Source organism: Bidens hawaiensis, unplaced genomic scaffold (assembly GCF_021521415.1).
Source record: "Bidens hawaiensis isolate Kalapana, Puna unplaced genomic scaffold, B.hawaiensis_p1.1 tig00021379_1, whole genome shotgun sequence".
Lineage (NCBI taxonomy): Eukaryota > Viridiplantae > Streptophyta > Magnoliopsida > Asterales > Asteraceae > Bidens > Bidens hawaiensis.
In genome coordinates this window covers 330,059-349,413 of record NW_027493321.1, presented here as the reverse complement: position 1 = coordinate 349,413, position 19,355 = coordinate 330,059, and the positions used below count along the sequence as shown (strand labels likewise).

At 38.0% G+C, this 19,355-nt stretch overlaps 1 protein-coding gene across 2 annotated transcripts; it reads left to right on the top strand.

Moving 5' to 3' along the window:
* The first annotated feature begins 659 nt into the window (after positions 1 to 659).
* On the top strand, positions 660 to 4,106 carry LOC143563420 (putative serine/threonine-protein kinase At1g54610). Of its 2 annotated transcripts, none has more exons than XM_077050960.1 (7): positions 660 to 1,210; positions 1,551 to 1,835; positions 2,300 to 2,617; positions 2,673 to 2,894; positions 2,974 to 3,068; positions 3,183 to 3,285; positions 3,372 to 4,106. In XM_077050960.1, exons 1-7 carry the CDS (start codon positions 833 to 835, stop codon positions 3,681 to 3,683), a joined length of 1,713 nt encoding a protein of 570 aa, XP_076907075.1. In that variant the 5' UTR covers positions 660 to 832; the 3' UTR covers positions 3,684 to 4,106. The 2 variants fall into 2 exon arrangements, with proteins under 2 accessions (XP_076907075.1, XP_076907074.1); XM_077050959.1 differs by having other exon boundaries at positions 3,177 to 3,285.
* The last annotated feature ends 15,249 nt before the right edge of the window (positions 4,107 to 19,355 follow it).

Sequence of the window (19,355 nt, the reverse complement as noted above, 5' to 3'; positions counted from 1 at the left end):
TGTTAAAGTTGTGTATGTTCGTTTCGTGTATTCATGTATCGTGTATAAATTGCTACCCCTACCCTTATGTGGTTGTATTTTTCTTGATCACTTTTCTTTCTTCCTTTACGAGGAAGAAAGAAAATTAAGAAACATGTAAATATTGATAAAACTACAGTAATTTTAACTAAGGAAATTTGAAATTTAATCTAATTTACAATGTTATTCGTGAAGTTTAATTTACTATTTAATCCATAAACTTAAATAAATTTACCTTTTTTCCTTGGATTGTTTTTAAAGTTCTTTCTTGTGTTCCTTTCATTTTGTTTTGTTGTACTTGTAGAATGCATGTTATAATTTGTTTATTTTTATCAACATTAAAACCCATGATTTAAAAACTTCAAACACACCTCATGATTTAAAAACTTACTTTAAACACACCTACGACGCTACACACCTGGGTATTTTCTAGTTTAAATAAACAACCAAAATGTATAAAGATAAAAAAAAATGTAAATGAATATTTTATTAAAAATATCATAATTATAATAAAAAGTTAAGAATATAAAAGCATGCTTGTCGTTTGCAATTGCATGCATTTTTATATATAAAGAAAGAATTTGAGGTGAGTATCTAAATTCCTGAAATGGTTTTTGGGAAGATGACAACTTTCCATGCCCACCAAATCCAAAATATAATTAATTTGTTCCCTATCATTCATACCTTCCCCTCATAATCACAGCCTTAATTCCAATCCCGATTCCATTTCTCGTCTTTTTCCTCTTCAGCCGGCCTACCCATCATCAACCCATCTTCCAATTATACAAACCAGATATTCAACTAAAACCCACGTATGGGTTGTGTTCAGGGAAAGCCGTCACCGGCTTATAGCCGTCAGCAGTCTCGTAGCACTAGTCTGCATAAGTTGAAGGTTGATAATGGGTATGTTACAAATAGTGGAAAACCTAATGTTGAACAGAAAGTTTATGATGAAGTGCCTGTGAAGGAGAACAATGTGAAGAAAGGTGATCAGGTGAGTGGTGTTGATGCTAGTGATAAAAAGGCTGCAGGTAGTGATGGATCTGGTGTGGTGACTCAGAAAGTTGGTAAAAAGATCGGTTCGGATGAGTTGGTTAATGGATGGCCTAAATGGCTTGTTGATAATATTCCAAGTGATGTTTTGGCGCGTTTAGTTTCTAAAACGGCTGATTCGTATGATAAGCTTGCTAAGGTTAGTAGTAATTTGGGTTTGGATCAAATACAAATTAAATTAACTTACTATGAGAATCAAGTAGTGTAATCATATATCAAACATAGCGTAATTATAGCGTGGTGTAATTACAACATCGATCGATAGTGTAATTACTTACATATATAATTAGATAATTAAACTTCATGTTTCTCACAGTTAGCACACTAATTTAATCTGTACACTAATTTTCTCCGTAATAGTTCATCGGTGATTGTAATTGTTATATGTTTAAATATCTTTGTTCTCGATTGTAGTGGTATGATACAATGAGTGATGAATTTATACTTTTTTGTTATTTTGTTTTGTTTTTGCACTATAGATAGGCCATGGAACCTATAGCAATGTGTATAAAGCTCGGGATAGGGATACGGGAAAGATAGTAGCGTTAAAGAAAGTTCGGTTTGATACGTTAGTGGCCGAGAGTGTGAAGTTTATGGCAAGAGAGATTATTATTCTACAAAAACTAGACCATCCAAATATTATCAAGCTTGAAGGTCTTGCAACATCTAGAATGCAATATAGTCTTTATCTGGTCTTTGAATACATGCAGTCTGATTTGACTAGGGTGATTTCTCGACCCGAAGGAAGGCTCACTGAACCACAGGTCCACCTTAAAACACTTTTAATTATATCCCATACTATTATTTTCTTCACGGATGGCAATTTCGATCTGTTTACTTATAAATAGTCGATTTGTACAAGATTTTATTTTTAAAGTGCGAAAACCGTAAGCTAAAAGTAGCTAAATGGGATACTAGTCAAATGGGTCAAAAGTCAAAAACACAAAATCAAACCTTAGGTTTTTTTTTTCGGCTTTGGTCATTTCAATTTTCGGTTTGGGGTCGGTATTTTCAATTTCATACACACTAGTTTCACCCATTTGACTTAATTCATTCATTTTTACACTTTTTGAAGTGTACCAATTTGACACGTTGAGGAATCAACAAAATTCAAACCAACCAGTTTTTAGTTAAACGGGTCAAAATTGCCACCGCTAAACAACAATATTAGCCTTTTTTGTTTGTAGTAACAAAAAGCTCCTGATTATTATGTATTGTAAAAAAGCAGGTAAAGTGTTATATGCAGCAGCTACTGTCCGGTCTAGAACACTGTCACGAGAGAGGAATTCTACATCGCGACATAAAAGGATCCAACTTATTAATAGACCAAAACGGGATGCTAAAAATAGCAGATTTCGGGCTGGCTAACTATTACAATCCTAAACAAAAACGACCCCTAACGAGCCGTGTTGTGACCCTTTGGTATCGAGCCCCCGAGCTGCTTTTGGGCACTACTGATTATGGAGTCGGAATTGATCTTTGGAGCACCGGATGCCTCTTGGCTGAAATGTTTATCGGCAGACCAATCATGCCCGGAAGAACCGAGGTTAGTTGGTTAATAGCCAAATTCGCTTGTAAGTTGTAACTAACTTTGTTTGCAGGTTGAACAACTTCACAAGATATTTAAGCTTTGTGGATCTCCAAATGAGGACTACTGGAAAACAATTAAGCCGCCGACAACTTTCAGACCTCCACAAAATTATCTTCCGAGTTTTCATGAAGCGTTTGCAAATTTTCCGGCTTCTTCAATTGGTCTTTTAACCACATTGTTAGCTCTCGACCCGTTAACACGTGGGACTTGTGGTTCTGCACTACAAAACAGTGTTAGTTAAAAATTTAGTTAATTGTTTTATGGATTGTTACGTGAGTGAATCCAGCTTATCTGCATGTTCTTGTTGACAGTTCTTCAGTTCAAGTCCGTTAGCGTGTGAGCTCTCGGGTTTGCCTGTTATGAATAAAGAGGAGGATGAACCCATGCAATTCTATGATAGAAACAGGTATGTCATGATCTGTAAATATAACAAAATTTTAGACTCGCGAGTCATCTCATCATTATTTTTACATAGTTAATTATTTGGTATATTGTATCATTGACTTTGTCATAGGAACAGAACCTTGAAACCAAAGCAAAAAAAGGGGAAATCCCAGAAAGGTCATACAAGAAATGTGTCTTTTAGTGAACTCACAACTGACAATTCTGGATCATCTAGAGAGGTAAGAAATTACATGTAATTACTTAGGTTTATATCGATAACAATACTTGTTACTTATATTAGCAATATGTTTTCTTTTTAATGTAGCACGAGAAGCATGTTGACAAGAACTCGATAAGCCAAGAAACCGGTGAAAGGAAAAAGATACCCTCACCACCGTTTACACTCGCCTTCGATTCAAATCCTCCAAACAACCGGTCTGCAATAACAGAAGCTCACCCGAACGCTTTAAAGAACATAAAGAATTTCCCTCTTTTACTCGCGTCTATCACACAATCGGTTAACCACGCAGAAGATAACAGAAATGGGATCAATCGTCGGTCCATGTCGAATGTTGATTTTCGACATCTAGATATTGAGAAAATATCCAAACTCTTTGGATTAGATGATAAACATTAGGGACATTTGTTTCTCTCTTTCTTGTTTTAATATATTATACTTGTCCTTTTGGATTTGTTTCATATGGTTATACTACAAAACCAATAACTGACGATTTGGTTACAACTTACAAGTTGTGCTTTTATGGCATTGGCACGATTCATTAGTTTTAAAAAAAATGGTGGTTTTAATAACCCGTAAATGAAGTTGTACTACAATTATACAAACCATGTCAAGAAACATTGAATCTTGATTACCGCTGTGTCTGTGTGTCTTCTCTTCACTTGTCCAAACCATTTCAATCTTCTCCCTTTATCTTAACAGCTATATTATTCAATAGTCACCCATACTCTTTCATGGAGAACCTCATTTCATGTTAGATCCAACCTTGTATTTCTACACATCTACCTAAACTCATTTATGCTTGAAAGCTGTTTTGATGAGCTTCTAAAGAAAACCGACATGATGGGCAACAATTAGAGCGATAGTGAGCTAGGCTTACCAATTATAATAGTGGCAGTGCTTACTGGTGTTGATGACAAAAGGGGATATGTCACAAGATAATGGGACTGTTGTGAGTGAAAGGCAGTGAGCTAATGCCCTTAAACACAATCTCCTTGCCTATTAAGCTACAAGAAAGTGGGGCTCCTGCTAAGTGTTTGTGAAAAAGGGTTTAACTTGCGCAATGTCATCGTAAACTAGTGAGAATCCAGCTACTAGCAACAAACTCAAGGAAAGGCACTGGCTCGTCATGAATTTACGGATGAATTGGGTAAAGTCTCTTTACAAATTCAAAGGGTGGACATATGAAGAACTCCAAGCTGAATGTGGGAGAATAAAAAAGACTCCTTGAAAAATACCCTAATCAGGATCATCCTGAACTTATTCAATTTGCAAACCCTATTAGGATATTTAGGATCGACAAAACCTTCAGGCTGAACCATATAAACATCTTCAGAAAGATGTCCATTAAGAAAAGCGGTTTTGACATCCATTGCCATATCTCGTAGTCATAGTACGCGGCTATGGCAAGTAACATCCTTATTGACTTAGTCATAGCAAAGGGCGAGAATGTTTCATCATAGTCAACACCTTGAGTTTGAGTAAAACCTTTCGTGACTAGTCGTGCCTTATAGGTTTGCACATTTCCATGCATGTCGGTTTTTCTCTTGAAAATCCATTTTCTCCATACTGCCCGACTATCGGGGGTAGCTCAACCAAGTTCCAAACTTGGTTATCCTGCATGGATTGCATCTCGGCGTTCATGGCATCTTGCCATTTCTCGGATTCCGGATCCAAGATAGCAGATTTGTAGTTAGTAGGCTCGTCGCCAGATTCAGCTACTAATAAGACTTCGGGACCATCTAGATGCCATAAGTATCTAGAATTTGGTACGGGAGTCCTACTACTTCTGCGAACGCTCGTGTTCACTTTTGATGTATCAGCAACAACAACTTGTTGATCAGATGCTCAAACTTCCTCAGCGGTTGTTTGTAATTCTCAAATTTCTTCAAGATCCACAATGTTATCTCCAGTTCCTTGATTGAGAAATTTCTTCTCGAGGAAGTGGCCTTTCTTCTTGATAGAAATCGTATTTGTATCAGGATGAAAGAAGTAATAACCTCTTTGGTTATTGTATCCTACAAAAACAACTTTTACGCCGCGGGGATCAAATTTGTCATCAGACTCACTTGAGATGTAAGCATCACATCCCCATACTCTAAGGTAAGACAATTTGGGCATCTTTCCATTATGCCATATCTCATATGGGGTTTTGTCTATCTTCTTAGTTGGAGCTAGATTGGCAATGCGGGCGGCGGTCATAAGGGCGTAACCCCAAAAGGAGTGAGGCAAGTTAGTTCTACACATCATCGATCGAACCATGTTTAGCAAAGTTCGATTTTTCCTCTCGCTCACGCCATTATGTTGGGGTGTGCCAGGTGGAGTGAGCTGTGAAACAATTCCATGCTCTTTTAGATGAGTGATGAACTCTGAGCTGAGATACTCTCCACCTCGATCTGATCGAAGCATTTTAATGGTTTTACCAAGTTGTTTTTCCACTTCGTTTTGAAACTCTTTGAACCTTTCAAAAGTTTCATGCTTGTGTTTCATAAGATAAACATAAGCTTATCGACTATATCGATAAAAGAAACGAAGTATCTTTCATGGTTTCTAGTCATGGTTCTGAAAGGTCTACATACATCAGTATGTATGAGTCCTAACAGATCACTTGCTCCTTCACTTTTATGAGTGAAGGAGTCTTTGGCGAGTTTGCCAGCTAAGCAAGATTCGCAATCATCAAATGATTACCGTCATGTTGATTCAATAATCCATTTGGATTGGGGTATTTTAACTCTTGCCTTACTTATGTGGCCAAGTCGGCAATTCCATAGAAAAGTATCATTGATGTTAGTCTTGATACGTTTTGAAAGATGATATACGTTATTATCAGTTTGAACATCAATCTCATAAATACCATTTCGAGGTTTAGCCTCAAAATTAAAGATATCATTTAAGTAAGCAGAAATAGCCATGCCATTAAAAATGTACTTAAAACCTTGTTCAAGCAACAATGAAAATGAAATGATGTTTCTGGTCAAACCAGGAGCATACAAACAATTATTCAAAGGAAAAACTAGGCCAGATGGACAAGAAAAATGAAAAACTCCATTTGCCAGAACTGGTACTCTCTTCCCATCTCCAACGATGAGTTCCATGCTGCCTTTATTCAGTTTCTTCCACTTCTCAGGCTCCTGCAAGACTTTAACAATGTGGAAACCACATCCGGTATCAAATACCCATGTGTTGCTAGAGACTGTGAAACGTTCAATAATGTATATGGAAATACCTCGAGAAGTGCCTTCACCATTGGACTTCTTCTTTGCTATCTCAGCTAGATGCTCGGGGCAGTTACGCATCTAGTGCCCCATCTTGTTGCACTTGTAGCACTGGCGCTCCTCTGGAGGCGGCGGTGGTGCCTTTACAACTTTCTTGTTAGTTTTGGTGGCAGATTTGGCAGCAACAGTAACTTTCTTCTTGCATTTTCCCTTATAACCCTGATTCTTGGGTTTGGGCTTCTTTACACCAGCGGATCGGATCATCATAAATTGATTGGGCCTAGAAGGAATGTTCATCTCAACCGTTTTGAGCATGTTGTGCAGCTTCGGCACTGTCTTCACCCAGCCGTTCATGTTTAAATTCATTACGATCTGGTCGTAAGATCTGGGGAGAGAGTTGAGGATGAAATCAGCTGCCATCTCATCGGGCAGAGGATAATCAAGTTTCTTAAGCTGATCGATGTGCCTCTTCATCTTAAGAACATGCGCACTGACGGGAGACCCTTCTGCCATCTTGCAACTAATGAGTTGTTCCACGGTATCGAACCGTTCCTGACGGGCTTGTTTCTGGAACACGCCCTTGATTTGTTCCTGCATCTCATAGGCACCAAAGTCTTCTAAGCCCTTAGCGAGCTCAGAAGTCATGGTGGCTAGCATAATACAGGAGACCTCAGCCGAGTCATTCCTATGCTTGTCAAGAGCTTTTCAAGCAGCGGCTGTGCTGTTTTCAGGCTCGTTTGGAACAGGTCTATCGAGAACATACAGACGCTTTGCCATTTTAAGAACTAGTCTTAAGTTGCGGTGCCATTCGATGAAGTTGATGTCGTTTAGTTTATCCTTCTCAAGGATAGACTTAAGGGCGTAGGGTGAGTTTTTTTTTGATGACATCTGATTAAAAAGAAAAAGTAAATTTAATTAGTATTTTTGTTGTAGTAGTCCTATTATTAATGACCCGATAACAATAATGATATAGGTTCTAGTTATTAAAGGCAGTTGTAGCACACAACATTAATAAGTGGTTAGGCAGACTGACAACGATTGCCAATTGTGAATAGAGCACAACTCTCTGTTATGAGGCCTATAGAGATATCGATTGTCTGTATCAATATGTTTAGCCTCATCTTTGCCCACTTTAAGTCTCCAAACAGCTTGTAACAGGAGAGTAAAGTAATAGTTGTCCTAGTACAGTGACGTGTGAAAGGGTCGGATGTGTCAAGAAAGCACTTTCACCTTGATGGGATAGGCTAGAAAACAAGTGTGGTGCTTTAGCTCCATGATGTGTGAGAAACGCATATAATATTAAATATCAAGTTTTACCGAATTCACCTAAAAAAACACACAATCGGCAAGTGTACCGGTCGCAATGTAGTTAGCAAGTAAGAACGGATATCGAACCTAGGACACTATGGGTAAACTCTAATTATTAAACGTAAAAGATTAATAACCTAGACTTCCTTTTGATTTTTTAGAATTTTTTATATTAATTAAACTAATAAAACTTAACTAATTAAAATTTAAACTAAAAATAAAACTTTATAAAAATTGGGTTTTACTAGTATGCGAGAAACGACTACCTAGGTTATGGAATCCTACTAGTTAAACTTAATAGCTAACGAACTTGACTTGGTTGAAAAACAATATCTTAAAAAAATATGACACTAAAGATCACTAAAATACGCTAGATCGCCTCCCGGCCTCACCAACGACACCCTAGAACTCTAATGACATGTGAAGCTCAATTGTTAAAGGGTTGGATCATCTCCCAATCTCACCTTACCTAATAATACTATGGTACCCCACAACCCAAATCACCTCCCAGTCTCTTCGGATACAATATATATTAATATAAAGTGGGTATTTTTAATTAACTTGAACAAAACTTGTATCATAATAATCTAAGGGACCTAGGATAACCCACTCCCGTGCAATTATTACCCAAACCCGCAAAAGACAAAGATGACACAACACTAAATTACCTCCCGGCCTCTCTAGTGAAAGAACAATAAAATCTAAACCACTTTCAATACTTATTCCTACGATTTTTTCGACCATAAACCGCAAACAAGTTGAAAACACAAAGTAGACAACCTACTCATGTGCCTAACAATCACCAAAAACTATTAAACACAAGTGGAATAAATATTAAAGTAATAAACTAGATTCTATTACGCAACAATATTATGATCAAACCAATTAAAAATTTTACTATAATATTAAATCAACCAACGTCAAATAAATAGTTCGTCAAACCATAACTAACATAGTACTCAACCAAAACCTAGGTAGTATAAAAGTATTTAGCTACTCATAATAAAGTATGAAACAAAAGTAAAATAAAGTTCACAAAAGTAATTCATAATAAAAGTTTAATGAAACCAACCAACTATGAACAGTAGCCAAGAAATTAATAATAATAATAATAACCTTCTTTGCTTCTGCGTACTGTACCCAGGATGCACCACCACTCAAAAATTATATTGTGTATCTTTCTTTTCGTTGACTTCTTCCAAATCAAAAGCAGTAGCCCGAAAAAAAAAACACCTTTCTTTCTTGTCTCCAATTGTGAGACCCAAAATCTTTGCTCCCCAAAAAACCTTTTTCACGTCAACTCCAAAACACAAAACAAAACCCTTTAGTTGTTCATTTTCGTTGCCGTCCACCCTACCAACAATCTTTATAATAGCATATATATATTTTATGTTGTAGGGTTTTTTTCTTTGCTTTTTATCCAAGTAATATCTTCACAACAACGGGCTCTCACTATTAATCTCTTGGCCCGAATAAGTATTTCTCTTTACTTTGAAAGTCCATGTGACCAAACATAAGCCCAACCTTCCTTGATTTGTGGGTCACTATATCATCAGCCCATTTGAAATATTTCAACGAGCACCCCTGCACTTTGTAAAGAAATTAAACCCATAAGTAATTGAAGCATGGTTAACGTGGAATTTTATCTTTTAATAAGCATGTGAACATGTAACTCCACAAAATATGTGACCATTTATTCCATTAATTATTACGTTGATGCCATTGTCTCAAGTTTAGAATAAATACTTTAATTTAGCTCGTTTAAAAACTTAACCTTTAAAATCCAATTATGAGCCAAATAGAAATATATTTAATAAAAAAACTGGCTCAAAATACTTGAAAGTGTAGGAAATATTTATATAATAACATGTATATTTTAAACCATATCAAATATCCCCACACTTAAACCTTTTTCGTCCCCGAAAAAGGTTTATATTGCAATGGAATCAGAATTCAAGACTAGTTTTCAAAACATATAGGTTATCTTTTAAACACAGATAAACGCAAAAACCGCGATTACCGATATTGTTGCCCACTTAAACCCAGCCACCGGCCTATCTAGCCCCCAATTGCATTAAGCGCTTTAAGTTCAAAAACCACGGCTACACCTACCCTATCTCAGACAAAGAGAGCTAGAAAAACTAGAGTCAAAGCAAACTGGTTTGACAAATCACCATAAGCCAAGGACTCGTTGATGGTACTAGTTAGATGCACTCGGTGAAATTTGATGGATGAATGGTCCTGTGGAGCTCGTACGAGCTATTCCTAAATATTATTGGACTTTGTCCTATAAATTTCTAATTTGATATTTATTGACTAAGAACCTTCGAGCCCCAATAGTGTATCCTCAGAGTCACTATCCCCTTGGTAACACGTAAACTCTAAGTCCCGTCTAGTACGTGCATCTTTGGCCTCTTTTACTAACTTTAAATAATGCTTCTTTGGCATTTTACAATACATAGCTTTCTTCACAAGCATTTGCTTTTCTCGAACAACTTTTAATAATACAATACATAACTTTCTTAACAAACTTTCAAAACATACTTTTTTTTTCTCTTTTTTTTCATCTTTTTTTTCTCAATCTTTTATATCACCCTAAAATACATAATTAATTCTAAGCTCGTAAAAAGATGGACATGTGGTGTGTGCTGGTTTGAGTGCATCTAAGTCTTACCATCTCAAATTTTTTAGATTATGGTAATCCTCCCTAAGCATCGAAATTCGGGTTCACCGTTTTTCAAATTATTAGATATAAAATTTGCTAAAGAGGACTATCAAAGCTAGTTGGGCCTACCGACACATCCCAAGCTTAGTGCGTTATCTTTTATTTAATCTCATATATAGTAGTAGTTTTAAAAACCAATCTCAAATTTTTCTATCATTTTCCATTATTTGCAAAAAATTTCATTAAAATTTCGGGACAATTTTTTTTTAACTTTTTTTTAAACAATTTTTTTTATTTTATATTTTTTTCCTTTTTTTTAATAAAAATTGAAATTGTTTTTTTTTATATTCTTTTTTAATATTTTTTAACTTTTTTTTAGCCAAAAGAAAACGTCAGTTCCCATCCCCACACTTAAAATCTACATTATCCCCAATGTAGGAATAGAAAACGACATAAAATAAAGTAGAATAAAAAAAATTAAGCACATAAAACAATAAACTAGAAAAGACTCCCCTGGTAATAATGCAGTTATCTTCACAAGTCTCGTTCCAAGGCCACCCTATAGCGTTTCATTCGCGGTCGCAGCTTCTGGATGTCCTTTAAAATATGATAGGCTCGGAAAAATCCTCGTCCGAATGGAGATTGAGTACGAACAAGAAAATCCAATCCTACAAAATAAAACTCAAAACAACCCAAAGCAGACATCAAACAGACTCTAAGGACTAAAACAGACTCAAAGAAAAATAAAATAAAACAGAATTAAAAAATAAAAATAAAAGAAAATAATGCAACTAAGTTTTATACAAACTATACAACTCGGGCGAAGTCCCGAGTGTGCTCTCCTCTCTACTCTCCAGGCGGATCAAGGTAGATCGCCTCCTACTCGCGATCACCAAGTGGACCTCCAACATAATGCTTCAGTCTATGCCCATTCACTTTCTAAGAATGTCCATCATCAGCTTCTATCTCAACCGCCCCATATGGAAATGCCTCCATCACAACGAACGGACCAGCCCATCGGGATTTCAATTTACCCGGAAACAACTTTAACCGGGAATTATACAGAAGTACCTTATCCCCACACTTAAACTCTTTGAGCCCCTTAATATGTTTATCATGACGTTCTTTCGTTCGCTCCTTATACCCCTAACTTCTTTCGTACGCCTCATTCTGTAAATCCTCATCCTCGTGAATTTGAAGAAACCGACTCTTTCCCGCCGCAGATAAATCAAGATTTACAGCTCTTAGAGCCTAATACCCACGATGTTCTAACTCAACGGGAAGATGGCACGCCTTTCCATAAACTAGCCGAAAGGGAGTGGTCCCGATAGGCGTTTTGAATGCAGTACGAAAAGCCCAGAGTGCATCATCTAGCTTTTCAGCCCAGTCACCGCGACTGTTCCCAACCGTTTTTTCTAAGATCCTCTTAATGCCACGATTTGTGTTTTCCACTTGACCGCTAGTCTGAGGATGGTAGGCCGTAGAAAGGCGATGGGTGACCCCATAACGTTTCAGAACCTTATCCATCCGAGCATTACAAAAGTGGGTACCCCTATCACTGATCAGGGCCTTAGGAGTACCAAATCGAGCAAAGAGGTTTTGAAGGAATCCCACTACAACTCGCGCGTCATTTCTAGGTAAGGCTTGAGCCTCCACCCATTTGGACACGTAGTCGACAGCAACGAAGATGTATCTGTTTCCTCTAGACATAGGAAACAGACCCATAAAATCAATGCCCCATATATCGAAGATCTCAACCACCTGGATGGGGTTTTGGGGCATCTCATTTCGGGATGACATGTTACCGGCTCTCTGACACGCGTCACACGAACGAAAAAACTCATGTGCATCATGAAAAATAGTCGACCAATAGAATCCAGCATCAAACACGTCTTTGGCGGTATAAGTTGCACCAAAATGGCCACCAGTTGGGCCCTCATGACAATATCGAAGAATACTACGAGCTTCATCACCAAAAACACATCGTCGAATCACCTGATCCGAGCCAATACGGAATAAGTACGGATCCTCCCAAATGTAGAACTTGATATCTGCAAAGAACTTCTTCTTTTGCTGATATGTAAGTCCGGGCACTAACTCACCAGAGGATAGATAATTAGCAAGATCAGCAAACCATGGAAACCCCTCATCACTCGCCTTTACATACAGTAGAGTCTCACCTGGGAAATCATCACCAATTCCCTGTTCCCGGGTCTTGTCCATGTCAGGATTTTCTAGCCGTGACAAATGGTCGGCGGCGACATTTTCAGTCCTCTTTTATCTTTAATTTCAATATCGAACTCCTGAAGCAAAAGGATCCAACGAAGGAGTCGAGGCTTCGCATCTTTCTTAGCGAATAAGTAACGCAGAGCCGCATGATCAGAGAAAATGATAGTCTTAGAAAGCATGAGATATGAACGGAATCGCACGCGAAAACAACCGCAAGAAGCTCCTTCTTTGTCGTGGTGTAATTCTCCTGAGCATCGTTAAGGGTTTTTCTAGAATAATAGATGGGATGAAAATGCTTCTCTCGACGCTGCCCTAACACGGCTCCAACAGCAAAATCGCTCGCCTCACACATGATCTCAAACGGAAGAGTCCAATCGGGGGCAACTAGAATAGGAGCACTCACTAACCTCTCCTTAATCAACTCAAAGGCCCTCAAACACTCCTCACTAAAATCGAACGGCCTGTCTTTCTCTAGAAGCTGGGTCATCGGACGGGAGATTTTTGAGAAATCTTTAATAAATCGGCGGGTAGAATCCTGCATGACCTAAAAAACTACGAATAGACTTCACAGAGTTTGCGGTGGAAGTTTGGAAATGGTGTTTACCTTAGCTCTATCTACCTCAATCCCCGCACTAGAAATCTTATGACCTAAAACAATACCCTCACGAACCATAAAATGACATTTCTCCCAATTAAGCATAAGGTTCGCCTCTTCACATCTAGCGAGCACTCGATCTAAGTTACGCAAACAATCATCGAAGGAATTCCCAAAGACAGAAAAATCATCCATAGAATCCTCGATTAACTCATAAAAAATGGCCACCATGCACCGCTGAAATGTAGCAGGAGCGTTACATAATCCGAATGGCATGCGTCGGTACGCGAATGTGCCAAAAGGACATGTAAATGTGGTCTTCTCCTGATCACCCAGGGCGATGGTGGAAATAACTAGAAAATCCGTCAAGAAAACAGTAGAACTGTAGTCCTGACAAATGCTCAAGCATCTGATCGATGAATGGAAGCAGGAAGTGGTCCTTTCGTGTGGCCTCGTTAAGTCTGCGGTAGTCGATGTAAACTCGCCACCCTGTTACAGTTCGTGTCGGTATGAGCTCATTCTTTTCATTCGTGATAACTGTCATACCGCCCTTTTTAGGACCACCTGGACTGGACTAACCCACGCGGAGTCAGAGATCGGAAAGATTAGACCAGCATCGAGCAACTTAATAACCTCCTTTTTGACAACCTCCTGCATGTTCATGTTAAGCCTCTTCTGTGGCTGAACCACATGTTTAAACTCGTCCTCCATAAAAATTTTATGCGTGCAAAATGACGGGTTTATACCATTTATATCCATAAGCTTCCATGCGATGGCATGCTTATGAGATTTCAGAACAACCATCAATTTCTCCTTCTCCTCCGTCTCCAAACTCGAAGAGATGATGACGGAATGTTGAGACCCCTCCCCTGAAAACGCATACTCGAGGTGAGATGGTAAATCTTTTAGCTCTAAAGATGGGAGGTTCTCAACAGATGGTTTTTCAATCGGAAACTCTCGCTCTTCAACTGCAAGGACATTAGAAAATATTTGGGAACTCATGATTGGCTCGTATCCTCCTGCCACAGGTAACTGCTGCTCCTCATTCTCCTCTAACTCCAAATCAAATTCTGTCATCTCGAATGACTGATTCTCCACATCGATGATCTGGGTGTCGGACGTGTCTCTCTGGCAGATCTTCGTAAGATAGTCGCCTACATGCATCATGAAAGTGTCGATGAAGTAGATAGTGTCATCATGCTGCTGAGTATGCCTCATCGATTTCTGCACGTCGAATGTGACCGTGTCATCATGAACTCGAAGGGTCAATTTGCCATCGGCAACATCGATAAGAGCGCGTGCGGTGGCTAAGAATGGACGGCCGAGGATGTGCGGGACGTTCGAGTCCTCATCCATATCGAGAATGACAAAGTCTACCGGAAAGATGAATTTGTCCACTTACACCCACATGTTCTCCATAACGCCCCTTGGGAACTTAACAGATCGGTCTGCCAGCTGGAAACTCATTTGGGTGGGAAGCAGCTCTCCCACGTTAAGTTTGGCAAACATAGAATAGGGCATGAGGTTAATGCTTGCATCGAGGTCGGCCAAAGCATTGCTAACATGAAAATTACCAATCAAGCAAGGAATGGTAAAGCTGCCCGGATCTGTCATCTTCCTAGGAAGCTTGTTCTGTACGGCGGCAGAACACTCCTCACTAAGAGTAACAGTCAAAAGCTCCTCAAGTTTCTTTTTATTAGTGAGAAAATCTTTCAGAAACTTGGCGTGTTTTGGCATGTTCGCGAGAGCTTCAATAAACGGAATGTTCACATGGAGCTTCTTAAGCATGTCAAGAAACCTAGAGTACTGCTCCGAATCATTCTTCTTCACTAGACGACCAGGATATGGCGGTTTTGGCTTATAGACGCGCACTGGTTCCTGCTCAACCTGCTTCTCCTTCTCAACTGACGCACCGCCTGACCGTAAGGTACTTTCTGGGCCTCGCCTCTGGTTCACCTTGTCAGGCGGTGTCTCTAACTCCAACTCCTCATCAACTTCCTCCTCACTTGGTGTATCTCTAACGACACCTCTCCCATTTCGGGTGGTCACTGGCTTGGCCTGAGCATTTTGAAATGGTTTAGAATATGGATTAGAATAGGTGGGGCCGGGATTAGGGACAGTGTTACTTGGAAGACTTCCCGAGGGTCGTTGATCAATCTTTGCGGACAACTCACCAAACTTAGCCTCGAGATTCTGAAATGCGACCTGTTGTCCCTTCATAAACGTCTCATGCTTCAAAAGAGTGGATTTGGTGTTGGCATCATTTTGTAAAAGCTGATTTAACAATTGAGATTGGTTAGCCAACATCTCCTCGATCTTAGAAGTACTATTTGGTACAGAAGCTGGTTCGGGGGCGGGTTCTTGGAACAGATTTTGGCGTTTCTGATAACCGGTGTTACCTGCCCGCCAATTAGAGTTAGAATTATTGTTTCGCCACCGTGAAAAGGCAGCTGTAGCACACAACATTAATAAGTGGTTAGGCATACTGACAACGATTGCCAATTGTGAATAGAGCACAACTCTCGATTATGAGGCCTATAGAGACATCGATTGTCTGTATCAATACGTTTAGCTTCATCTTTGCCCACTTTAAGTCTCCAGACAGCTTGTTACAGGAGAGTAAAGTAATAGTTGTCCTAGTACAGTGACGTGTGAAAGGGCCGGATGTGTCAACGAAGCTTTTTCACCTTGATGGGATAGGCTAGAAAACAAGTGTGGTGCTTTAGCTCCATGATGTGTGAGAAACATATATAATATTAAATACCAAGTTTTACCGAATTCATCTAAAAAAACACACAATCGGCAAGTGTACCGGTCGCAATGTAGTTAGCAAGTAAGAACGGATATCGAACCTAGGACACTATGGGTAAACTCTAATTATTAAACCTAAAAGATTGCTAACCTAGACTTTCTTTTGATTTTTTAGAATTTTTTTTATATTAATTAAGCTAATAAAACTTAACTAATTAAAATTCAAACTAAAAATAAAACTTTATAAAAATTGGGTTTTACTAGTATGCGAGAAACGACTACATAGGTTATGCCTACTAGTTAAACTTAATAGCTAACGAACTTGACTTGGTTGAAAAACAATATCTTAAAAAAATATGACACTAAAGATCACTAAAATACGCTAGATCGCCTCCCGGCCTCACCAACGACACCCTAGAACTCTAATGACATGTGAAGCTCAATTGTTAAATGGTTGGATCACCTCCCAGTCTCACCTTACCTAATAATACTATGGTACCCTACAACCCAAATCACCTCCCAGTCTTTTCGGATACAATATATATTAATATAAAGGGGGTATTTTTAATTAACTTGAACAAAACTTGTATCACAATAATCTAAGGGACCTAGGATAACCCACTCCCGTGCAATTATTACCCAAACCCGTAAAAGACAAAGATGACACAACACTAAATTACCTCCCGGTCTCTCTAGTGAAAGAACAATAAAATCTAAACCACTCTCAATACTTATTCCTACGATTTTTTCGACCATAAACCGCAAACAAGTTGAAAACACAAAGTAGACAACCTAATCATGCGCCTAACAATCACCAAAAACTATTAACACAAGTGGAATAAATATTAAAGTAATAAACTAGATTCTATTACGCAGCAATATTATGATCATACCAATTAAAAATTTTACCATAATATTAAATCAACCAACGTCAAATAAATAGTTCGTCAAACCATTAAACTAATATAGTACTCAACCAAAACCTAGGTAGTATAAAAGTATTTAGCTACTCATAATAAAGTATGAAACAATAGTAAAATAAAGTTCACAAAAGTAATTCATAATAAAAATTTAATGAAACCAACCAACTTTGAACAGTAGCCGAGAAATTAATAATAATAATAACCTTCTTTGCTTCTGCGTACTGTACCCAGGATGCACCACCACTCAAAAAATTACATTATGTATCTTTCTTTTCGTTGACTTCTTCCAAATCAAAAACAGTAGCCCGAAAAAAAAACCTTTCTTTCTTGTCTCCAATTGTGAAGACCATAAATCTTTGCTCCCCAAAAAACCTTTTTCACGTCAACTCCAAAACACAAAACAAAACCCTTTAGTTGTTCTTTTTCGTTGCCGTCCACCCTACCAACAATCTTTATAATAGCATATATATATATATTTTATGTTGTAGGGTTTTTTTCTTTGTTTTTTATCCAAGTAATATCTTCACAACAACGGGCTCTCACCATTAATCTCTTGACCCGAATAAGTATGTCCCTGTGCCCAAACATAAGCCCAACCTTCCTTGATTTTGTGGGTCACTCTTTCATCAGCCCATTTGAAATATTTCAACGAGCACCCCTGCACTTTGTAAAGAAATTAAACCCATAAGTAATTGAAGCATGGTTAACGTGGAATTTTATCTTTTAATAAGCATGTGAACATGAAACTCCACAAAATATGTGACCATTTATTCCACCAATTATTACTTTGATGCCATTGTCTCAAGTTTAGAATAAATACTTTAATTTAGCTCGTTTAAAAACTTAACCTTTAAAATCCAAATATGAGCCAAGTAGTAATATATTTAATAAAAAACTGGCTCAAATACTTGAAAGTGTAGGAAATATTTATATAATAACATGTATATTTTAAACCATATAACTCCAAACACTCGAAATTTCGCAGTATACCTCAAGCGTGACTTGTAGTAGGATTGGCATAAACTATTGGTTTTAAATTGGGATTTATCTTATAATTACCAAATAGAGTAAAAGTCAAATTTTACTGTATTTATTATCTGGACAAAAATGATGAACCCTTTCATCTCTCAGGACACTTAGTTTTAAATAATCTATTAAAAACTAAATTTGTCGCGATACGACTAACCAATCTTAAGTTAATAGAAAACTATAAAATTATTAGTTTTGGAAATCAAAACTTTTTTTAATTTGCAAAACATAATTGGTTAATAAAAAAATGTTTATTTTCCAAATTTATTTGGCATTAAGTTGGTGATATTATAATCCTATTATAAACATTTCAAGCAACCAATAGAAAATAATAATTTGTAAATCCTTATGGCCAAAATGTTGATCGGTCTCGCTAGAGCCAATTAGGGAGACCGATCGGGTCAAGGGGTTCACAACACAAAACAACCACAAGGATGGACTTCAAGGTGCATCCCGTTATCTTGTCCGAACTCCCACTAACTACAAGAAATCCTTGAGCTCGTCCTCGGTTATCATCGCATCTTCTTTATTACCAATTTATAAACTAACAACAATTTACCCTATTACAAATTTGAACCATCCAATATGGCCAAAAGAAAACCGAAAAATAGAACAACAACCGATTACAATTTTGAACCATCCATATGGCCAAATAACAAACTCAACAACCAAACACACATATGTCGGAGCCGGATTTACATATTCAAATTAAATAAATTTCGGGTCGTTTTGACTTGGTCAAATAAAATAAACAAAACTTTGACCAAATCTAAAATTACCCGAAAACAAATCTAGATCTATAAACTTTAAACGATTTAATGTTTAAGATCTAGATCCGGTTTAAACGAACCGGGATCGACTCGTACCGTTGTAACCGCGACTTTGATACCACTGTTGGGTTTCAACGGTGGTTCGGAACAAACGGTCAAACAACTTTTTCAACCCGTGTTAAGTATTAGATCCGTTTAAATAAATATTAATCATATTAACATATAAAACGAACCAAAAACGCAGCGAAAAATAAATGAATAAAACGAACCAGAAACCCGAACTCGGATCCGGTTACAACATATACGATCACGATAATAAATCACAACCATAGATTTAGAGATAGATGTTTTATACCTCGGTTATCGAAACCGGGTGAGAACACAGAGATCTAACGAACAATGCTAGGAAGTAACACAACGAGATCCAACCCAAAAACCCGGCTACGGCGGCTGCAGACGGCGATGGCTTGTCAGGACAGTGGCGTAACAGCAGCAGTGGCTGCCCGACACTGATGGCGGCCGGAAAACAGCAGCTGCCGGAAAAACGGCGGCGATGATGCTCTGACGGCGGTAGGCAGCGGCGATG